Genomic DNA, 22,443 nt, shown 5'->3' on the forward strand with positions numbered 1-22,443 from the left:
GTGGTCTCTATATATACTTTCAACATTTTGTGTAGGCCTAATATATCTTATCTTATCTTTTTTTACGTACCATTCATTTTGATAAGCAGTTTGCTAGATAATGTTACTAAAGCAAAAAATTAGGATTTCAATATTTAGAAATGGCTCCAAACTGTAGGACAAAAGTTTTTATTTTCTTTTATTGTTTCTTCCTTCGGGGCTTGTCGGTTCAGACATATGACTTGATGCAAATATTACAGTTTGTTTTGCTGACCGTACATGCACTAAACATGCTAAACTGTTCTATTATTTGTTCATTTGATCGTCCTAGATATGAATAAAATATTTGCCACAGAACGTAAGTCCTACGTTGGATTAAATCTAACACGGCCCATTCGCTAATCATCTGCCTGCAAACAGTAAATTGATTGTTTAACAATGTGTTTCATATTTACTGTTATAAGATATAACCATGGAAGTAATATTTAAATATTACTTCCATGATATAACGATCTAATTATATATGTGCTAGTTGTTATAAAGCTATGATTTCTTAAGGAAAAAATATTTAATTATGTATTCTATTTCATAAGAAAAACGATTTCAAGGACAAACTCTTTGTCTAGGGCGTAGCGCATGGCTATATATAGGATGCGACGTAATACAGCGTTTTGATGTTTCCGTTTTCTGTAGACTTTTCTTTCCAGGGAGCAAAAGAGGAGTTAAAATTTATAAAATTTATATCTTAAATAAGTTGTTAAAAAATGTCTGAACTTTGCATATTCTCAAGTTTGAGGTAAATTTGAAGGGAAAAATACATCAATCATCTGAGCGAGTAAAGAAAAAATGTAAAAAAAAATCACCAAACATATAAACACCCCTTCAATCGCCCTTTCAACCCTACAACCCTACGACCCATATCCAACTCCATCACAGAAGGAAAAAATGTCGTATACTTAGTTGATTGTGAAATTCTCGGTCCAGATAAACATAATGCTTTCTTATATATGAGTATAGATAGTTTCATTTTTTCACATATGCATGCAAAAACATGTAAATTTCGAATTCGGTGCCTTTATATTTTTTGTTGTTGAAGTTACCCCTGAGTTGTTCCTCTTTGCATACATAAATATTTATATATAAACACAAATCTAGTCAAAAAGTTACGTATTTTTAAATCACTTGTCGTGTGGAAAACACCTAATTCTATTTATTACCGCTCGACAATGTCAGATACTATTTATAAATATATCGTAACGAAAACAACCAATCAGATTGCTAGAATTGGACAAACTTGGGATCATGTCAGGACTTGCCAGATCGACAAAATAACAACGTGGTTTAAATGCTAACAAGGTAAGCTTGTTTATTAAGTAATTCAATGATTTTTGATTAATATCATGTTTATTGAATAATACTAATTTTATCTTTAGCTCAAAAAGAATAAAAAAAGAACTTATTTTTGCGTTTTTGTGTGAAAAAAATAATTTCATTAAGCAAAAAGAGTGACTTATTATATTATTTTCATTTGTCAATAAATTTGAGCTTTATTATGAATACATAACGACATAAAAGCTTATATTTCTTTTAATTTCACTTTTAAAAAGTAAAAGGTCATGGCACTGCTTTACATCGGAGGTCTGCAGTTATTTATTATTTGTGTAAAAAAGGGGGGAGGGTAGACTAAAATCATATGACCTTATAATATTTTACTGATTATGTAAAATGTACCGTAACTTCGAGCTCGACGAGTACAAACCTTGTAAATCCTGCTTTTTCATTTGACTTTTCGACTTTGAGAATATGACGCAAGTATAATTACAAGGCACACGGCACACTAGATTCTAGATCTATAAATAAACGAAGAATGCCAAAATTTTTACTGAGCAGTGTTTTCATAAACAGAAACGAAGGTTCATAGTGTTTTCTGTAGTTTAAAAGTAACTTGTTTTTTATTTTATTTTATGAAATAAATTAATTCAAAACTAAATTTTTAAATATTTTGTAGATATTATTATTCAATAAGTATTCGGCATCTGCTTTTATATTTCACACAATATCACATATAAAACAAAATAAATTTTGAAGTTATTTATCATGCTTATGGTTGAATTTTACTATAAACCATGTGTTGAAAGGCACATGCAGGCGCTTCGGGAAAAGACCCCCCTTTTCTAGATATTAAAAAAAAAAAAAAAAAATTTTAAGTAACTTTATCTGTAATATTTTAACTTATTTAATGTGTTATTGTCTCTGCTCATACGATTTGTTAGTGTAAAACATTATTTTAATGTGAAAATACATGTAATACATGTGATAACATAAACATTTCAAATATGACAGTTTAGTCATCAGATTGTCTTAAGTTGTTATTGTTTTCTCCTGATTTGAACATTATGTAATAACAATTTAATATTGTTGAAATATACAGCAAATTACAGGACAAAAAAATACACTTGCGTTTAAATCATCAGAAAATGAGAACTTTTCACAACAAAAATATACCGCCCCCCAAAAAAAAATATAAATGTGTGATAATTCTGATTATAATGGTACCATGTTACTTAAAATCAAACCTGAAATGCCTTCAAAGTATTGAGTTGAAAAATGTAGTTTCATATGAAATATATATGTAGTAAAAAATTGAAGGCGACGAATACTTATTGCATAACACCGTAGTTCGAAATCTTCATCACTTCATAAAACAACAATTTAGAACAAAAAAATAAAAGCGATGAATCTGATTAGTTGCAAAACGTAATTCAAAATTATCATTTCGTTTTATTTCTGAAGAAAAACACGGCTTTTGGAATTTGAAATTGATAGATTTGCAACAGCAAAAATACTTGTGAGCGATCGATTTGTAATGCTCCGGTGGATAAAAAGAAATTGCAGGGGCAGTGGTAGCTATTCTAAAAAGGGACATTGCAACAAATCTTTCGGTCTCAGCTAATCCGTTGCAAAGTTCTAACATTGTTTCTACTATCTACCACGCCCTCTTTCTTTCCAGTGTCAGCCGTATTTTCTGCCCTTAATCAGTATTGATTTACAATCGATGTATAATTTCATCTAACTGTTTGCCATTGTGTGTAAAATAAACAACACTCAATCTGCAGTTATAATTTTGTTATTATCTTAATTATGCATGAACTATTTGCCACTGAATTTTAAGCAATCAACTATTAAAATATTTAAATCAATTTAAAATTAGTATTTCTCCTCTCGTGATTATTTTAGATCTTTTGTTACGACTTAGTTCTTCATTTTGACACTCGTTGCGACTTATCAGATGTTCGTTAAAGGGCTTTAAGCTGTCAACCAGTCAATCTATCAATTTCCGTTATTTGATTGAAGTTTTTGTTTAGTGTTGTACGTTTTGTATCCATGTTCATCTATGTATATTCATGATATTATAATGTGTGTAAGTGAATAAATCTTCGAATGCCACTGGGTGTGAGTTAAACAACAATCAATCAATTAATTGAAATGCTGTTCTCGTTCTATATTATGTATGAACTATTTGCCACTGGATGCTAAGCAAACAACAATTGATCTATTTAAAATATAAATAACATTAAAATGATATAAATGAAAGCAGTATACAAGAATGTGACTGTGGTTTATTTTTATCAATAGTACCGCTTAAGTCGACGCTAGGGGCCGTCTTAACCTTGTTGTAGGGTATGAATGATTCGTTCATTGTTGAGGACCCTACATCAACTGTCGAGATGAAGAACAGGAATAAAAGCCCTGTTCATTGATAATTTTCTATGTTTTCTATGTATTTAGTGCGATTTTGTCCCATTTACATTTACTCCATATCCTTTCATTTTCTATTCGTCGAGTATCGATATCCAGTTGCGTGTTTAAAAAGGGTGTGATGCGAGTTTAAAAAATCGGGTTGCGAAAATAATTCTGATTCATTTTATTAGTAGGGTAGATAACGATCATTTGATTCTGAGTAGAGAAACTTGGGCATGGACCCCTCTATATTGGGAGGGAATTAAGATTTTCCCCTCATTTCAACTAATTCTCCCTTACTTAAGTGTTCTTGTTTTTATACGTTTAATCTTTCAATATATTAAAAAGTCATTTTCATACGTGCTGTTTTATTAATGTAATGGTGGTTCGGCACATTTGAACTTCAAGTATCGAGCGATTGGTAAATGTATAGGGAAGAACACATAGGATAACGGAAAATAGGTTTGAAATATTAAAGAAAATTTAGCAAAAATCATAACCCCCCAAAAAACTAGAAAAAGGGAGTCAAAGCCCCAACCACCTGTGGTTTAAAGGGGAAATAAGAATCAATTGGTCGTCAGTTTGTTAATGCATAAATGTTCAAACATCTAAGTTCTATTTTTTTCTATTTGCAATGAAGATGACGACATCAACTCATACATGTTCGGATGAGGAAGTGATGAGCGCCAGCAGGAAGGCCCTGGAGAGTGGAAGGATCACGCCTCTACTGAAAGTGGAATTGTGGGCGAAAATTCAGTCGAGAAGACTGTCCGAGGGGAAAGAGGAGTTGCGAGTAGATTTTGAAAAAAGTCCTCACAGTTCTAATGAGGTAAGTTATTAGGATATTTACAGGGGGAGGGGTCTAGTGGCGGACCATAATGAATGCAGTATAGCATATTTGCTTCTAATTTATTTTTGCATTGAAAAGTATCCTCAATGATATTTGTTCTCAAAGATGGGATTAATATAATTGACACCTTAGAATTTTTACAAGTTACACAGTATATCGTAATCCCTCTAAGGTTATGAAGGTACCCTTTCGGTATAGAAATTAGTTCTAGTTCATCCACCTGAGTTTGACAGTTTACGGGATGTATACATGCATGTAGAAAGGACACTTTTACCATTCTTGAGTTATGCTCCTTAACAAATGGAAAAATTGCTGAATATATCGTTTCCGTTCTCTAACTTTAGTTTGCCTTAAACAAATGTTATGAAACTTATGTGAAATGCTTATTACTACAAAACACAGATCAAATTTGATTTGTGTCGCCTCACTTTTACTGTTCTAGAGTTATGCCCCTTTACACATGGAAAATTGGCGAATTTTTCGTTTTTGTTCTCTAACTTAAGTTTGCCTTAACCAAATGTTATGAAACTTATACACAATGCTTATTACCACAAAACTCAGATCAAGTACAAGTCTGGGTAGTGTCACTTTTACCTTTCTTGATTTGTATCCCTTTATAACGTTATATGCAAGCGGGGGCATCATCTGTGTCCCATGGACACATTCCCCATTTATTTTTAAACATGGAGAGTATAACCCGTTTAATTTAAAACAAGTCATTGCATATCCAGTCATCACTGTAACGTTGAAGTGTAGTGTACACTGTACTTTGCAAATACTATTGAAGATAAAGAGAAATTTTAAACAGCAAAAATGATCAACAAAGTCAAATCTACCAAAAAGTCTAGGACCGAATTCATCGATTGATGCTGTATAGGAGTTATTGCCCTTGTAAGGCTAATTTTATTATGTTTATAATTTTTTTTCTGAAGCTATGATAGATAGAAAGAAACTTTACTTGGTAAAATGTTAAGCAAAGTAAGACCTACAAATAATTTAATATGACAGAAATCATCAATTGATTTCTAAGTGGGGTTATTTCCCTTGAAAGATGATTTTTACCACTTTTTGATTTTTTTACAAAAACTATGATCGATAGACAGAATTTGTAAAAGGCAAAACATGTTTAACAAAGTATGACCTACTAATAAGTCCAATAACCAAAATTGTCAGTTAACCCCTTGTATGAAAGAGTTATTGCCCTTAACAGATGAGTCATTCCAACTGTTTTATTTTTTTTTGCTGAAACTATGATAGATAGAGAGACCCATTTAAATGGCATGTTTAAACATGTATTAATATATCTTAAACAGCAAAATAGTCATTGATGTACAAAAAATTCCCGGTGAGCAATTCAGGCGCTTGGGAGCCTCCTGTTAAATGCATGAACAACTCTCCTCTTTCGATTTCCCATTGTCTTGAAACAGGAACAAATTTTGTGTTTTACAGTTAACCAAAGACGAACAAGAAAAAGCCAGGGGCAGGAGAGCTAGCAACAGGGTTGCAGCCAGAAAGTGCAGAGGAAAGAAAAAACAAGAGAGAGTCAATCTTGATCAGGTAAAAACAAGTAAATAAAAAAAGATTTCTTATTTTAATTTTATTTATTGAAATTACATCCGTACATATATGGGTCTTTAAAGTTGTTTAAATAAACAAACAAACTCATAACATACATGGTATGGGTTTTGCTCATCTTTGAAGACTGTACCGTGACATATTTATAAATGCTGAAATCCGGGTCATTAACTTAAAGGTTCTGTTGGATAGCAGTCCCATTTGCGATCATACCAGATCTATTGACCGATGGTAAGTCTAAATGGTAATGACTGCCACATAAAGTCACAGGAACATGGTAAAAGTTAATGATATGGGTTAAGAATTTTGAGTATTTGTATATTTGGACAAATAGTGTTGGAGGTTGATAGACCACATTTTCTTTATTATGTTTAATATTATATAGCTGTTCGTAACTACATGTTGACATACAAAGAAAGCTTAATCTCGTTCAAACAAGTTTTACTACGAAAAAAAGATTGAATTACCTCTCTTTGGTCTGTTACTTTCAGTACACGCACACTGACGTTAAACAATAATTAAATGCGTTTTTAATTTATTTTTATACGACCGCAAAAATTAAAAAAATTTTGGTCGTATATTGGTATGACGTTGGCGTCGTCGTCGTCGTCGTCGTCTGGCGTCGTCCGGCGTCGTCCGAAGACACATTGGTTTTCGCACTCTAACTTTAGTTTAAGTGAATGGATCTCCATGAAATTTTACCATGAGGTTCAATACCACGAAAGGAAGGTTGGGATTGATTTTGGGGGTTATGGTACCAACAGTTAAGGAATTAGGGGCAAAAAAGGGGCCAAAAATAAGCATTTTTGTAACTTCCAGACAAATACTTGTGTGTAAGTGTATGGATCTCACTGACATTGTTCCACAAGGTTCCATATCACAAAGGGAAGGCTGTAATTGATTTTGGGGGTTATTGCCTCAAAATTTTAGGAATTAGGGGCCAAAAAAGGGGCAAAAAAGAAATTGTCAATTGTACAGTATTGCGCAATAGCAAGAAATATTCAATTGCACAGTATTGTGCAAAAGAAGATACTTCGTATAAATTGCTTATTTCTTGATCAATTTCAATGGGGTTATATTCTTGAATTCTTGGGGTTCTTTAATATGCTGAATCTAATAGTGTATTAAGTTTTTATACGACCGCAAAAAAATTTTGTGGTCGTATATTGGTATGACGTTGGCGTCGTCGTCTTCGTCGTCGTCGTCGTCGTCCGGCGTCGTCGTCCGAAGACACATTGGTTTTCGCACTCTAACTTTAGTTTAAGTGAATGGATCTTTTTGAAATTTTACCATAAGGTTAAATACCACAAAAGGAAGGTTGGGATTGATTTTGGGGGTTATGGTACCAACAGTTAAGGAATAAGGGGCCAAAAAGGGGCCAAAAATAAGCATTTTCTAGTTTCCAGACAATAACTGTGGAACGGTGTATGGATCTCTCTGAAATTATACTACAAGTTTCCATACCACAAAGGGATGGTTAGGATTTGCTTTTGGGGGGTATGGCTCAAACCGTTTAGGAATTAGGGGCAAAAAAGGGGGAAAAACAAGGTTGTCCTGGTTAATGGACAAATACTTTAGTACAAAACATAATTTAAAGCAGTGTAAGGGAGATAAATCAAATACATCATTGAAATTATCTCCCTTACACTGCTTTTAAATTATGTATAAAGTAATGGTTAATGAACAATAAAGATAATTTAAAACAGTGTAAGGGAGGTAATCCAAATACAACGTTTTGGTTACTTCCCTTACACTGCTTTTAAATTATGCTTAAAGAAATGCATATTTATAAAGGAAGACCAGTAAAAATATCTGCAAATGTTGCATCTTTTTTTTTTACAAAAAAATCCATATGAAAGATTTGACACTATATTTTTAATTCCATTATAAAATAGATTAAGTTAGCACTATGGTAAATTTAAATGGGTAATTATGGTTGCCAACTCGTTTGGAAATTTGAATTATGACCATATCTTGAGGGAAAGAATTTTTTGGGGGAAAAAAAGGGGGGGGGGATAAAAAGAAATTGTGGGGGGTCAATTTTTTCTCATTTCAGATTTCAGAAAAAAAAAAAGAATTATTCTTCAAATATTTTTTTTTTTTCAAATTTCAAATATCGAAAAATTTCAAGAAGTAATCTTTAATTGCACAGTATGGCGCATTAGATTTGTGAAATCATTGATCACATTTATTTATTTGTTATGCCGAATCTAACAGTGTATTTAGATTTTTAATTTTGGGTCCAGTTTTCAAATTGGTCTACATTAAGGTCCAAAGGGTCCAAAATTAAACTTAGTTTGATTTTAGCAAAAATTGAATATATGAGGTTCTTTGATATGCTGAATCTAAACATGTATTTAGATTTTTGATTTTTGGCCCAGTTTTCAAGTTGGTCCAAATTGGGGTCCAAAATTAAACTTTGTTTGATTTCAACAAAAATTGAATAAATGGGGTTCTTTGATATGCTGAATCTAACCATGCATTTAGATTTTTTATTTGTGGACCCTGTTATCAAATTGGTTCATATTGAGGTCAAAAGGGTCCAAAATTAAACTTTGTTTGATTTCATCAAAAATTGAATTATTGGGGTTCTTTGATATTCCAAATCTAACCGTGTATTTAGATTTTTAATTTTGGGTCCTGTTTTTTAAATTGGTCTACATTAAGGTCCAAAGGGTCAAAAATTAAACTTAGTTTGATTTTAACAAAAATTGAATTCTTGGGGTTCTTTGATATGCTGAATCTAAACATGTGTTTAGATTTTTGATTATGGGCCCAGTTTTCAAGTTGGTCCAAGATAGGGTCCAGTATTGAAACTTCGTTTGATTTCAACAAAAATTGAATATATGGGGTTCTTTGATATGCTGAATCTAAACATGTTTTTAGATTTTTGATTATGGGCCCAGTTTTCAAGTTGGTCCAAATTGGGGTCCAAAATTAAACTTTGTTTGATTTCAACAAAAATTGAATATATGAGGTTCTTTGATATGCTGAATCTAACCATGTATTTAGATTTTTTGTTTGTGGGCCCGCTATCAAATACACCTTTCCACTCTCCTGTCAATCATCAGTTAATTGACCAATCACATGTGGTAAATTTACCACATGTGTAAACATTTGGTAGCAGCACGTGTTGTCGGCCATAACCTCGATCAAACATTCTTATCTAAACAGTTAATTTGATCTAACATTTCTTAAAATTTTCACAATTAAATTGTCCAGAATTTGTTTTTGGGAAAGGAATCAATGTTAGAGGGTAGAGGAAGGTCAATTTGTCAACTTGAAACAATAAAAATTTTGTTTCAATGTATGAAAGTTATTATAAATCAATTAAAAAGGAATATAATGGCAGTGCTTATTGTTTTTGAAATATTGTTTACATGCTATTTTGAAAAATAAAAAAAATATATATATTCTGAAACACAAGATTTCAATTGGTGTACAAACTGAGTTGAAATAGATATTTTTTGCATTAATTTAAAAGTTTAAACAATAAAACATGTAAGTTAGTACATGTATGTAAAATTTCTAGAAATTACAATTATAATATAGTAAAGATTTAGAAACAAAATAATTGACACCTTTCCAATTTCAATTACATAGAACAACTCATCCCCAACTTTATTCAAATGTTAAAATATTTGTACTTGGAAGCAGTTTAAACTGAAAACTTCAGGGTATTGATCATCTTTTGGATTGGCAGATTTTATACAAAATTTTAATTTTCCAGTATAATATTTATACAAGAATTATTCCATGTTCTTTAACAATCAAATTGTTTTAGAGATAATGTAAGTTTTCCCACCTTAAAATTAATCTGAATGAAAAATTATATACAACATCATTGGAATGAGATGGAAATAAGAATTACTGATCTGAAAGTCTGCATGGAATGATGTAGTGAATCAGATATTTGTAGTCTTTTCGTGTACAAAATGTATAAAAATGAAAGTATTTACGTTTGTAATGCCCTCATCGCTAGCATTTTGTTATAAGACAGAGGGGAAACTGAAATAATAATAAAAAAATATATTTCAATAGATGCTTCATAACAAGTAAGATGATGTTTAATTTTGATATGACTTTGGTCTACTGTGAGAGTATTTGCTGATTGTACTTGACCTTTTTCAAATTTTGTGTATGAATTAAAAAAATGAAAGGAAGTTAGAAGTATCCGGTATATTTTATTTTCTTTATTTGAAAAAAGGGTGAGTACAATGTGCAAAGATTTCTGTTAAGGACAAGAGGCGTATATAAATTTAAAACAAAGAAGAACTACAATGACCAAATATTCATGTAAGCAAATAATAAATTAATTTTCTTTTCTTCTTTATTTTTTACTTAGTGATAGAATTTTAATTATCATAAGTTATCTATGGATATTAAAAAAGAAAACCGGTTAAATGTTATTTGATAAATAATCTAATAGCTACTGGAGCAAGGATGCTTGTTTTATAAGTTGACCCATGCTGTGTTTTTCTACACAGTAAACACACTTATCAGCATTCATTAGCCATGCTTAATTAAATCTGTAATTCATCTTATCAATCATGCAATATTATATTCTATATCTAGTTGTTAGATTATATTTTTGGGGAATGAGGGTAATCTAATAGCTTGAAATTTGCAAAAGTATTTTAATTGTTTCTTTTTATTTCAGTATAAATAGACATAATTTCTTCAAAATGTCATAAATTTATCTCTCAACTCTTCAGGAGTAACTATTTCATCATACTTTAACACAAAAACAAATATATGAACAATATATTGCTCTTATTTATATCTGTTATAACAAATTCTTTACTTTGTTATTATTCAATGTTCATAATAACCGCCATTTTGTTGATTAGCTTGACCTAGGATGTTGGGTTGCCATGTGTTGCTAAGGGGGGCGGGGCATACCAGTAGAAAATGGAAAGGTGTATTGGTTCATATTGAGGTCAAAAGGGTCCAAAATTAAACTTTGTTTGATTTCATCAAAAATTGAATTATTGGAGTTCTTTGATATGCCAAATCTAACCGTGGTTTTAGATTTTTAATTTGGGTCCCGTTTTTTAAATTGGTCTTCATTGAGGTCCAAAGGGTCCAAAATTAAACTTAGTTTGATTTTAACAAAAATTGAATTCTTGGGGTTCTTTGATATGCTGAATCTAAACATGTGTTTAGATTTTTGATTATGGGCCCAGTTTTCAAGTTGGTCCAAGTTGGGGTGCAAAATTAAACTTTTTTTTATTTCAACAAAAATTGAATATATCGGGTTCTTTGATATGCTGAACCTAACCATGAATTTAGAATTTTTATTTGTGGGCCCCGCTATCAAATTGGTTCATATTGAGGTCAAAAGGGTTCAAAATTAAACTTTGTTTGATTTCATCAAAAATTGAATTATTGGGGTTCTTTGATATTTCAAATCTAACTGTGTATTTGGATTTTTAATTTTAAGTCCCGTTTTTTAAATTGGTCTACATTAAGGTCCAAAGGGTCAAAAATTAAACTTAGTTTGATTTTAGCAAAAATTGAATTCTTGGGGTTCTTTGATATGCTGAATCTAAACATGTGTTTAGATTTTTGATTATGGGCCCAGTTTTCAAGTTTGTCCAAGTTGGGGTCCAAAATTAAACTTTGTTTGATTTTTAACAAAAATTGAATATATGGGGTTCTTTGATATGCTGAATCTAACCATGTATTTTGATTTTGGACATTGGACCATAATAGATTAATTAAAAAAATTCAAGTTCTTAGACCACATTCTTTCTGTGTCAGAAACCTATGCTGTGTCAAATATTTAATAACAATCCAAATTCAGAGCTGTATCAAGCTTGAATGTTGTGTCCATACTTGTCCCAACTGTTCAGGGTTCAACCTCTGCGGTCGTATCAAGCTGCGCCCCAGCGAAGCATTTTATTGGATTTTGGGCCCCGTTTTTAAATTGGTCCACATTGAGGTCCAAAGGGTCCAAAATTTAACTTTGTTTGATTTCATCAAAAATTGAATTATTGGGGTTCTTTGATATGCCGAATCTAACCGTGTATTTAGATTCTTAATTTTTGGTTCCGTTTTCAAATTGGTCTACATTAAGGTCCAAAGGGTCCAAAATTAAACTTAGTTTGATTTTAACAAAAATTGAATTTTTAGGGTTCTTTGATATGCTGAATCTAAACATGTATTTAGATTTTTGATTATGGGCCCAGTTTTCAAGTTGGTCCAAATCGGGGTCCAAAATTAAACTTTGTTTGATTTCAACAAAAATTGAATATATGGGGTTCTTTGATATGCTGAATCTATCCATGTATTTAGATTTTTGATTTTTGGGCCCCGTTATCAACTTTGTCCACATTGAGGTCAAAAGGGTCCAAAATTAAACTTTGTTTGATTTCATCAAAAATTGAATTATTGGGGTTCTTTGATATTTCAAATCTAACTGTGTATTTGGATTTTTAATTTTAAGTCCCGTTTTTTAAATTGGTCTACATTAAGGTCCAAAGGGTCAAAAATTAAACTTAGTTTGATTTTAGCAAAAATTGAATTCTTGGGGTTCTTTGATATGCTGAATCTAAACATGTGTTTAGATTTTTGATTATGGGCCCAGTTTTCAAGTTTGTCCAAGTTGGGGTCCAAAATTAAACTTTGTTTGATTTTTAACAAAAATTGAATATATGGGGTTCTTTGATATGCTGAATCTAACCATGTATTTTGATTTTGGACATTGGACCATAATAGGTAAATTAAAAAAATTCAAGTTCTTAGACCACATTCTTTCTGTGTCAGAAACCTATGCTGTGTCAAATATTTAATAACAATCCAAATTCAGAGCTGTATCAAGCTTGAATGTTGTGTCCATACTTGTCCCAACTGTTCAGGGTTCAACCTCTGCGGTCGTATCAAGCTGCGCCCCAGCGAAGCATTTTATTGGATTTTGGGCCCCGTTTTTAAATTGGTCCACATTGAGGTCCAAAGGGTCCAAAATTTAACTTTGTTTGATTTCATCAAAAATTGAATTATTGGGGTTCTTTGATATGCCGAATCTAACCGTGTATTTAGATTCTTAATTTTTGGTTCCGTTTTCAAATTGGTCTACATTAAGGTCCAAAGGGTCCAAAATTAAACTTAGTTTGATTTTAACAAAAATTGAATTTTTAGGGTTCTTTGATATGCTGAATCTAAACATGTATTTAGATTTTTGATTATGGGCCCAGTTTTCAAGTTGGTCCAAATCGGGGTCCAAAATTAAACTTTGTTTGATTTCAACAAAAATTGAATATATGGGGTTCTTTGATATGCTGAATCTATCCATGTATTTAGATTTTTGATTTTTGGGCCCCGTTATCAACTTTGTCCACATTGAGGTCAAAAGGGTCCAAAATTAAACTTTGTTTGATTTCTTCAAAAATTGAATTCTTGGGGTTCTTTGATATGCTGAATCTAACCATGTATTTAGATTTTGGATATTGGACCATAATAGGTGAATGTCCAATTTAAAATTTTTAAGTTCTTAGACCACATTCATTCTGTGTCAGAAACCTATGCTGTGTCAAATATTTAATCACAATCCAAATTCAGAGCTGTATCAAGCTTGAATGTTGTGTCCATACTTGCCCCAACTGTTTAGGGTTCGACCTCTGCGGTCGTATCAAGCTGCGCCCTGCGGAGCATTTTATTTTTAGTGTCTTCAAAATCGTACTCACACAAAGAAAAACCGTTCAATTTTTTAAGTCGATTATCGGTACAAAATATTTTAAAGTATTCAATAAATAATAAAACAATTGCTATTTATTTAACATTCAGTTAAATCTGTATTGTACAAAAACATCATCGTGAATGATGGATGGATGGGTGGCTGTTTAAAATCCAGTGGCAAATTAAATGTATATTCAGGGCGAGAACATGATCATGTGATATGAATATAAACCTTCCTTGTACTAGACCGACACGCTGAGTCGGATTTTTTTACATGCTAGTTCACAAGGTAACAGTCCGCAGGATTACATGTCACCCTACCCGAACACATTATTCAGACTCCGAGCCGATCAGTCTTTGCTCTTACTCCTGAATGCCGCGTGGTTAACGGAGAAGCAGCAAATACCAATTTTCAAGTCTTTGGTTTGACCCGGCCGGGGTTGAACCCACGATTTGTCTGTTATTGATTAACGCATGTTCTTCTTGAATTGAGCTCCCTATGATATCTGCCGAATAATTACAGGCAATTAAAACTCTACTACCTTATTTTGGATAAAATGTTTTAACAAATTAAGAAGTATCAGTGGTATTTGTTAAGGCGATGTATTTCTTCTCTGTGTTTCTATATTTTCTCATCTCCCCATTTTGTATAGTAAATAATTAATTGATCTCAAAATTGGGTCCGTAGGTCAAAACATTTTATTCCCTATCAAACATCCTCCATTTTGAGTGGCATTAAATTTCGATTTACACACTTTTCAGAACCTACCCATTGTGGTTATTGTTAATTTCTCTCGTCCTGAATAATCATGAAATATTTACGACTGGACGTTAAGGAAACAACAATGAAAACTAGAGACGGATATATACAACGTGATAAACATAATACGTCCAACGATGATGAACTGGTTTCTGTGGGTTACTTTTTACAATTAGAACATAACTTAAATATTATCTATTTTAGTTGAAGGACGATTTGGGAGAAAGGAATCAGCAACTAAGGTCGCAGGTTCAAGAACTAGAACAAGAAAAGATCAGGCTTACCGAAAAACTTCTTGGAAACGTCGGTGTTTTCTCAAATCACCTCGAAGAACCAATACAAATTCCTGCAATTGGTCGAGAAATGACAATGAACACTGCTTGTATAATGACAGAATTTAATAACTGTGACGTAACATCCGTAAATATGCTTGAAATGCAAGTGCAACAAGAAACATATGAAGCATTAGAAGTTGAGATTAAAACAGATAGTAATGACACCATAGAGTATTCACGAGGAGGCGAACAGGATGATCACGGAGATATTGAAGATTTGACCTACTTCAGGAGTTCGCAAGAGGTACCGACAGGTACTTGTTCCGACATACAAATGGAGGAACGAGCTCCAACGAACAACACAAGTCCGCTGCCAGAATTTGAAGATGGCGAAGCATCTCTTGATGACTGGATGGGGACAAGTTACATTAGTTTGGACAAATATATTTTATAAACTGTTGTACTGCCAGCTAGTGCATTAGGAGGGTCTGGGTGGGTGGGGAATGGTGGGGTCTTCATTTCTGTATTCTTTGTTTTTTATGTCAGTTTTCTGTATTCCTTGTTTTTTATGTAAGTTTCTGTATTCTTTATGTGTTTGCCCTTTATTTTCAAATCTTTATATTTTCGTTCCCCATCATTCTTTGTTCTTTATTTTTTTGGGGCCTATTTTCTCTATTCTTTATTTTTGTGGTCCAACTTTCTGTCAAATTTACACTATTCACTATTCTGTTAACCAAACCCAAACCCTTCATTGTTATCATATCATGACGTTTTAGGGCATTCCTTGGCCATGTCGGCTACTTTGAACAATTTGGATTTTCAATTGTTCCTTTTGTATTTGTATATACTATGAATGATAAAAATGATTACAATGTATACATATATGTGTTCTTTATTCTCATGTTTATTAAAATGTATGTGTACATGTTTGTAAAAGAATTTTATTACACAATATTTTCCGAATATAAAGGGGCATAACTCTGACACAAGTGAGGTGAACTATATATCGAACTTTAGTTCGATCTTTGCTACAATCAGTACAAATAAAGCAATGAAAGGTTTTATTCATATATCAGAGCGAACAAAATAATATTTTATATGCAAAAAAGGGACATTAAAAAAAGTCACTAGTCAAGTAAAAGCAAACACCACACACCATGGTTTAAAAAAATGACAAAGAGACAACTGTCCACAAAGCACGACAGGGTAAACCAGTGTTAAAAATGAGAAACACGAACTTAAAAAAAAACCTGTGAACTAGAAGTGTAAGCAGCTCAGTATTTTTATACATGTCATACCAATACCTTACCCTTTACAAAAATTGAACATTAAAAAACTTTTAAGTCATAGAGAAACAGACACCAAACAATAGAGTCAAAATAAAAACGACAAAGAGACAACTGTCAACAAAGCAGGAGAGAACAAACATAAAAACATAGTTGAAAAAGATATGTGGCGGGTAAATGTTAGGTTAGGTCAAATAATAATTCTAGTTGGTGTCTATGAAAAAGTTAAAAATGAGTAATGAAGATATATTAGGGTAACACCCCTTTTAAATATAAATAATATGCCGAAACCAAATGTTACGAATCTTATTTACAATGCTTCTAACCATAAAACACAGATCAAATTTGAATTTGGATGCGTCACTTTTACCGTTCAGAGTTATGTCCCTTTACAAATGGAAACACTGCTGAATTTTTCATTTCCGTTCTCTAACTAAGTTTGCCTAAATCAAGTGTTATGAAACTTATACACAATGCTTATAACCACAAAACTCAAATCAAGTACGAATTTGGGTAGCATCACTTTTACATTTCTAGAGGTATGTCCCTTTAAAACGTTATGTGCAAGCGGGAGCATCATTATGTATCCCATGGACACATTCCCCATTTATTTATATTTTAAAGAAGAATAGTAATTGTTGTTGGTAAATGTAACTGTTTATCAGGTCGGGAATTGTAGATTTCCTGACGTCAGAATATATTTGCATATTAATTTCCCAAATAGAAGGTAAACATGGCCTTGAAAAACTGACCAATCGACTCAGTGAACTACAATGCATTGTGGGCTACCACTGAAAAACACGTGGAATTAGTGGGAAAACTGTCAACTAATATAGTGTCTGGGACTCTCATAATAAGTGTTTTTTGTCTGCGAAAAAGTGTTTAATTTAAAATATACAACATAATCTTCAATTTGCATGCTCAGATTAAAAAGAAGTTGAACAGGTTTTGTCCATTGTTATGCATTGTACCTGTGCATTAATTTCATTATGTTCTTATTCAATACTTCAAACGAACATAAAGCATTTACAAAGTAAAAACTCAACACAGTTTTTGGTTATCAGCTCGCCCCGACAGCACAGAAAGCTTATTTTTATTATAAACAATAAACAAATGTCCAATTTGCTGTCATCGACCGCTGCCATCACATATAAACACAATCTACAATAGAAAAATGTTCTATAAGTTGAAGAAAAAATCATTTCGATTTACATACATGTATTTTATCAACTATTTTCTACATAACATACTGATTCACATTCCTATGAAGTCTTAATAAAAGGGGTGGGTGGGTGGGAAAACGAACCTTTCTGTCGGATAGGCGAACCTCGAATGACAATTCTAGATATCTTATTATAATTTTAGCGCTAAAATTCTAGCATGAAGTTATCATGATTGATATAACTTAAACCGGTAATAACTTACTGATGGTCCAATCAAATTAAACATAAACATGTTTTGATTTAAACACACGTGTTAAAAGTAAACAAATACACGTGTTCCCGAGTAACCTTTATAAATACATTTATGTTCTTATTCAATACTTCAAACGAACATAAAGCATTTACAAAGTAAAAACTCAACACAGTTTTTGGTTATCAGCTCGCCCCGACAGCACAGAAAGCTTCGATTGATAAAGAAAGGGACATAAAGAAAAAGGGGGGACAAACAATATAAATTACAATCCTAAATTCTTAGATACTGACAATCTGTTGAGTATACTCTCTTTAACATAACCATCTTTGGCTTTATCACTTTTCCATCTCCCGTGTTTCTTAAACAACCGGTCATCTATTCCAGCTTCTGCCGCGGCAGTAGCTCCTCCTGACCTCAAACTATGTAAGCCAAACTGTTTTTTATCAAGACCTAAACTGTCAAGTGCAGATAACAATAACTCTCTGGCTCTGGTGTAAGAAATATGACTACTCTTTCTAAGTTTGTATATATTCAAAGATTTACAATAACAAATAGATCTAAAAATAAAATCATTCGATTCTTCAGGAATGTTAGCTAACTTTAGATAACGCTGAAGTACATCTACCGGGCATGTAATATTCCCTGTTTTTGAAATGACAACATCTTTCCCTTCCCTATATACATCAGTTTTACACTTGACTAAATGAAGTGTAAGGTAAGTAGGGGAAAACTGTATATCAGACCTTCTCAAGTTAGCTAACTCGGAGAATCTTAAAAAGCCAGCATAGGCTAATAAACACATACATGCTATTCTTACATCTTTTAAATTACAAGTATTATTAGCATATTTACATACAATATTTTTCAAAATATGCGGTGTGATAGGTTCTTTTTTGACAACTGAATGACCTATTTTTCTATGAGCCCCTTCAAGAACAGATGCAACTAGATTATTTTCACTGGGATCAGCAACGCCAGCTAATTTATGTGCCCATTTTATGGCGTAAAAAGCATCATTTAATTTTGAAACCGATTTTGCAGTTTCAGACAAATGAATTAAATATAAAGAAATATGTAAATGAGATGCTGGCAATGGTGAAAAAGAATATTGACTAGTCCACTTACACCATGAATTGAAGGCATATCTATATTTCTTCTGAGTACTCGCAGCCTTGGACGAAAGAAGGAATTCTGGTAACTGTTTGAACAAACTGCTGAGATCATTATTAGAGGCAACTTGTGAATTAAAGTCTGACCAATGTCCTACTGAAAAAATATCTGAAAAACGTAAAATTGCAATAACATTTTATATACATATACAGAGGACGAATTATTAGCATATTTCAGATTTCTATACACAGTAAAATATAATATATATTCAAATATTTCAACGCCAGCTACAATATCTTTATAGATACTAGGGCCATAAACTGTAAAACAAATTACCATGCCTGCTAAAATATCATTATAGATACTAGGGCCATGTCAAATAAAAAACCAAGCCTGCTACAATATCATTACCGATACTAGGGCCATGTCAACATAAACACCCATGCCTGCTACAATATACATATACTAGGGCCATGTCACAAACAGACCATGACTGCTACAATATATCTATATATATATTAGGGCCATGTCACAAACAGACCATGCCTGCTAAAATATATCTATATATATTAGGGCCATGTCTAAGATGCATCTAGCAAAACAGCCAAAACTGGCGAACCAAACGGTTCAATTCCGAATATCGTATTCTTATTCGAACCTTGCTTATAAATACCATCAGTATTTTTAAACACAATAACATCTTTTACGTAATCTTGATAAATCAGATGTTTATCGAATATCAAAGGCCAGAATGCAGCAGAAATCCACTTAGGCACAACTAACGTGCCTCGAGCTTTACAAGCTATAATGTGTTTAATCGATCGTATCACAAGATTAATTGGTGGAACTAGCCAATTATTTTCATTGGTCCAAACTTGAGAAAATGCATCAACTGCTTCAGAATCAGGTTGCCAAAATAAGGAGTTAAATCTCATAACTTTTCTATTTTCGACACTTGCAAACCTGTCAATCGAATAAGGACCCCACATATCATTTAAAAAATTGAAAAATATATGTGTGACTCCCCAGTCCTCGAAATCAACCATTTTGCTGATATAATCAGCCTTTTCATTTTCTTTTCTGGGAATCCATTGAATGTCAATTGATATTCCTTTTTGAATGCAAAATGAAAAAATAGATTTTGCTATAACATGAAGATTTTCTTTCATACTTCCCGAATTAACAATTTTGACACAATTTTGATTGTCAGTAAACCACTTTATAGTTTTTCCTGTGAAACTATTCTTAAAAGAAAAAAGGGCCAACTCTATAGCTTTCAGCTCTCTCCATGTGGAGCTTTGTACCGTTTCACTACATGTCCACATCTTATGGAAAATCTTATTTTCTAATTCAACGGTGTATGCACCAGCGGCAATATTACTAGCATCTGAGTATATGACAACAGAAGATTTACTGTAATGACATAAATTACGATAGTTAATCATGGTGACATTTTCTAACCAGAACTTTAACTCTGATAAAACCTCGACGGGTTTGTACCCTGTAATGGGAATATCCCACCCAATTCTACTTTCAATTTCCATGTAACAGAACTTTGACATAATTCTAGCCACATTTCCGATTACGGGAGTCATAGAAATAATTCTACCTACAACCTGAGCTAAAGATCTAGCTGTAACATAGGGAAATTTAGCCAAAATTACATTCAATGAGAAAATCAAATCGTCAACTCGACGTTGAGTAATAGATAATTTGTATTCTTTCGAGTTCCAAACTATTCCCAACCATTCTAACTCGGTAACAGGTTTAAAAACAGACTTCTCCTCGTTAATAAGGAAACCAGCATCAATCAAAGACCTTTTTACGAAGGACGATTGCTCATTACATGTATTTTCATCTGGACTCATGCCAAATCCATCATCTAAATACAAAACAACTTTTATACCGTTTCCACGCCAAAATTTTACTAGTGGCCTCAAACATTTAGTAAAAATGTACGGACCGGTAGTAATTCCGAAAGCTAAAACAGTATAGCAATAAAATTGACCTTCCCACTGAAAACCTAAGAAAGTCTGTTGCTGTGAGCATATGTCTAAGTGAAAATAACCAGATTTTAAATCAAACTTAAACAGATACATATCTTTGTCAAAATATTGTATAGCTAACTTCCAATCCTCAAATTTTATTTTTTCGCGCTTTATGTGTTTATTCAATTGACTCATATCTAAAATAAGTCGTTTCTTACCGGACTTTTGAGTAGCAACACTCAATGGATTTACCACATATGGTTGAAAAGGCACTTTAATTACGCAACCTATTTGAACTAAATCTTCAATTGACTTTGTGACAAATTCAGTATTCTGCCGTGCTGATCTATTATTTCTGTGGTACATTTTAAAAGGTGTATCTATAAATGGAATAACATAACCATTTTTTATTGTATCAAGCACAAAAGGACAAGCACCTATATTTTCCCAATACTTTACATGACAAGCTAATCTACCTTTCACCCCTTTAAATTTATCATATGACTGACAATTTTCAAAATATTGAACTTGATCTAAAAAAGATTCTATATAATCGTTATCAACAAAACATGTAGAAAATTGGTCATTAATAGTGTCTAAATACTTATCATTCACAATGACTGGAGAGTGACGTTCAGGCCCTACTTTACTACTTCTGGTAGGTTGTGGAGTTGCTGTTGGATGACCTGAGACTGGCGAGAAGAGGACAGTTTTTTCTCCAGTGGCCTTGTTGCTTGCAGTAGTGGCACGTGTCGATTGAGCAAGGCTCACGCCTTGCGAAGCTCCCACGAAAGGGCTGTTGCTGATTACGTTGATAATGCTGAGCGTAAGCAGGGTTACCATAAGATTCCGCAGGTTGTTGACGAGGCGGATTTTTTGGGTAAGGTTGCTGGCGAGATTTTGACTTCTCCTTGGAGGTACGGATAGCTCTGGTCTCAGCTTGTCGTATCTTTCTCTCATCTTCAGAATCTGAAGCCACGGCATTGGATTCGTATTCCCTAACGGTTCCCCAACCAGCAGGGGAAGCATCAGCTATGCGTATTTTCTTATTACGGCTTTTGATCTTATCAGTTATGTCAAGAACTAATCTATAGGCTTGAGTATTGGAGTTAGGGATGAATTTTGAAAGTTTATTAACAGTGTCTAATAATTCCTCGTTAAAGGTGTACTGAATTCTGTTTCCTTCCCCCTTAATTTTTTAGAGTGACGTCCTCCTTAATTTTTCTCTTAAGGCAATCTTGTTCTTGTATGAGTTCAGATTTCAACTCACCTAACTTGCTGTCTAAAATTGTCTTAAAAAGCTCTACAGTATCTACCAAATCAGACGACTTATCAGCTGCTTTATGAATATTAGGTGGCGGTAAACTATTATCTCCTTCGAGTAGTATGTCTTCATTCAATTCCAGACGTGGAGAAGATTCGGACATTTTACCAAGTGGCGATTTAAGAAAAAACGAACCTTTCTGTCGGATAGGCGAACCTCGAATGACAATTCTAGATATCTTATTATAATTTTAGCGCTAAAATTCTAGCATGAAGTTATCATGATTGATATAACTTAAACCGGTAATAACTTACTGATGGTCCAATCAAATTAAACATAAACATGTTTTGATTTAAACACACGTGTTAAAAGTAAACAAATACACGTGTTCCCGAGTAACCTTTATAAATACATTGGCGTGAATAAGTGAAATTTCCAATGAATTGACCATTGTCCAGTATAAAAATCATTTGAGCTCTTTAAACCTGTATAATGCCATTCCAAAAACATTGCAGCTTCGAA

At 32.7% G+C, this 22,443-nt stretch overlaps 2 protein-coding genes across 5 annotated transcripts; one reads left to right on the forward strand and one right to left on the reverse strand.

The window, feature by feature from the left end:
• The first annotated feature begins 1,202 nt into the window (after positions 1-1,202).
• On the forward strand, positions 1,203-15,782 carry LOC127718910 (uncharacterized). The gene is made up of 4 exons (XM_052225003.1): positions 1,203-1,335; positions 4,361-4,549; positions 6,020-6,127; positions 14,787-15,782. The coding sequence occupies exons 2-4, from the start codon at positions 4,361-4,363 to the stop codon at positions 15,309-15,311; spliced, it is 822 nt and encodes a 273-aa protein (XP_052080963.1). The 5' UTR covers positions 1,203-1,335; the 3' UTR covers positions 15,312-15,782.
• Positions 15,783-17,143: 1,361 nt separating this feature from the next.
• Positions 17,144-21,851, reverse strand: LOC127718875 (integrase/recombinase xerD homolog). Of its 4 annotated transcripts, XM_052224929.1 has the most exons (3): positions 20,876-21,851; positions 18,685-18,837; positions 17,144-17,304 (listed from the first exon to the last, which is right to left on the reverse strand). In XM_052224929.1, the coding sequence occupies exons 1-3, from the start codon at positions 21,684-21,686 to the stop codon at positions 17,288-17,290; spliced, it is 981 nt and encodes a 326-aa protein (XP_052080889.1). In that variant the 5' UTR covers positions 21,687-21,851; the 3' UTR covers positions 17,144-17,287. The 4 variants fall into 4 exon arrangements, 3 of the variants coding, with proteins under 3 accessions (XP_052080889.1, XP_052080888.1, XP_052080887.1); XR_007989991.1 differs by having other exon boundaries at positions 18,685-21,851; XM_052224928.1 differs by lacking the exon at positions 17,144-17,304 and having other exon boundaries at positions 17,314-18,846; positions 21,266-21,851.
• Positions 21,852-22,443: the final 592 nt, after the last annotated feature.

This window comes from Mytilus californianus, unplaced genomic scaffold (genome assembly GCF_021869535.1).
Source record: "Mytilus californianus isolate M0D057914Y unplaced genomic scaffold, xbMytCali1.0.p SCAF_10, whole genome shotgun sequence".
Taxonomy (NCBI): domain Eukaryota; kingdom Metazoa; phylum Mollusca; class Bivalvia; order Mytilida; family Mytilidae; genus Mytilus; species Mytilus californianus.

Bases quoted from the DNA above. Each gene is read 5' to 3' on its own strand.
- LOC127718910 (XM_052225003.1), top strand. From the start codon at position 4,361: ATGACGACATCAACTCATACATGTTCGGATGAGGAAGTGATGAGCGCC. The intron at 4,550-6,019 runs GTAAGTTATTAG...TGTGTTTTACAG, and splicing joins GTCCTCACAGTTCTAATGAG to TTAACCAAAGACGAACAAGA. The intron at 6,128-14,786 runs GTAAAAACAAGT...TATCTATTTTAG, and splicing joins AGAGAGTCAATCTTGATCAG to TTGAAGGACGATTTGGGAGA.
- LOC127718875 (XM_052224927.1), bottom strand. From the start codon at position 21,686: ATGCTTCCCCTGCTGGTTGGGGAACCGTTAGGGAATACGAATCCAATG. The intron at 18,838-20,875 runs GTAAGAAACGAC...TACGTTTTTCAG, and splicing joins TGTTGCTACTCAAAAGTCCG to ATATTTTTTCAGTAGGACAT.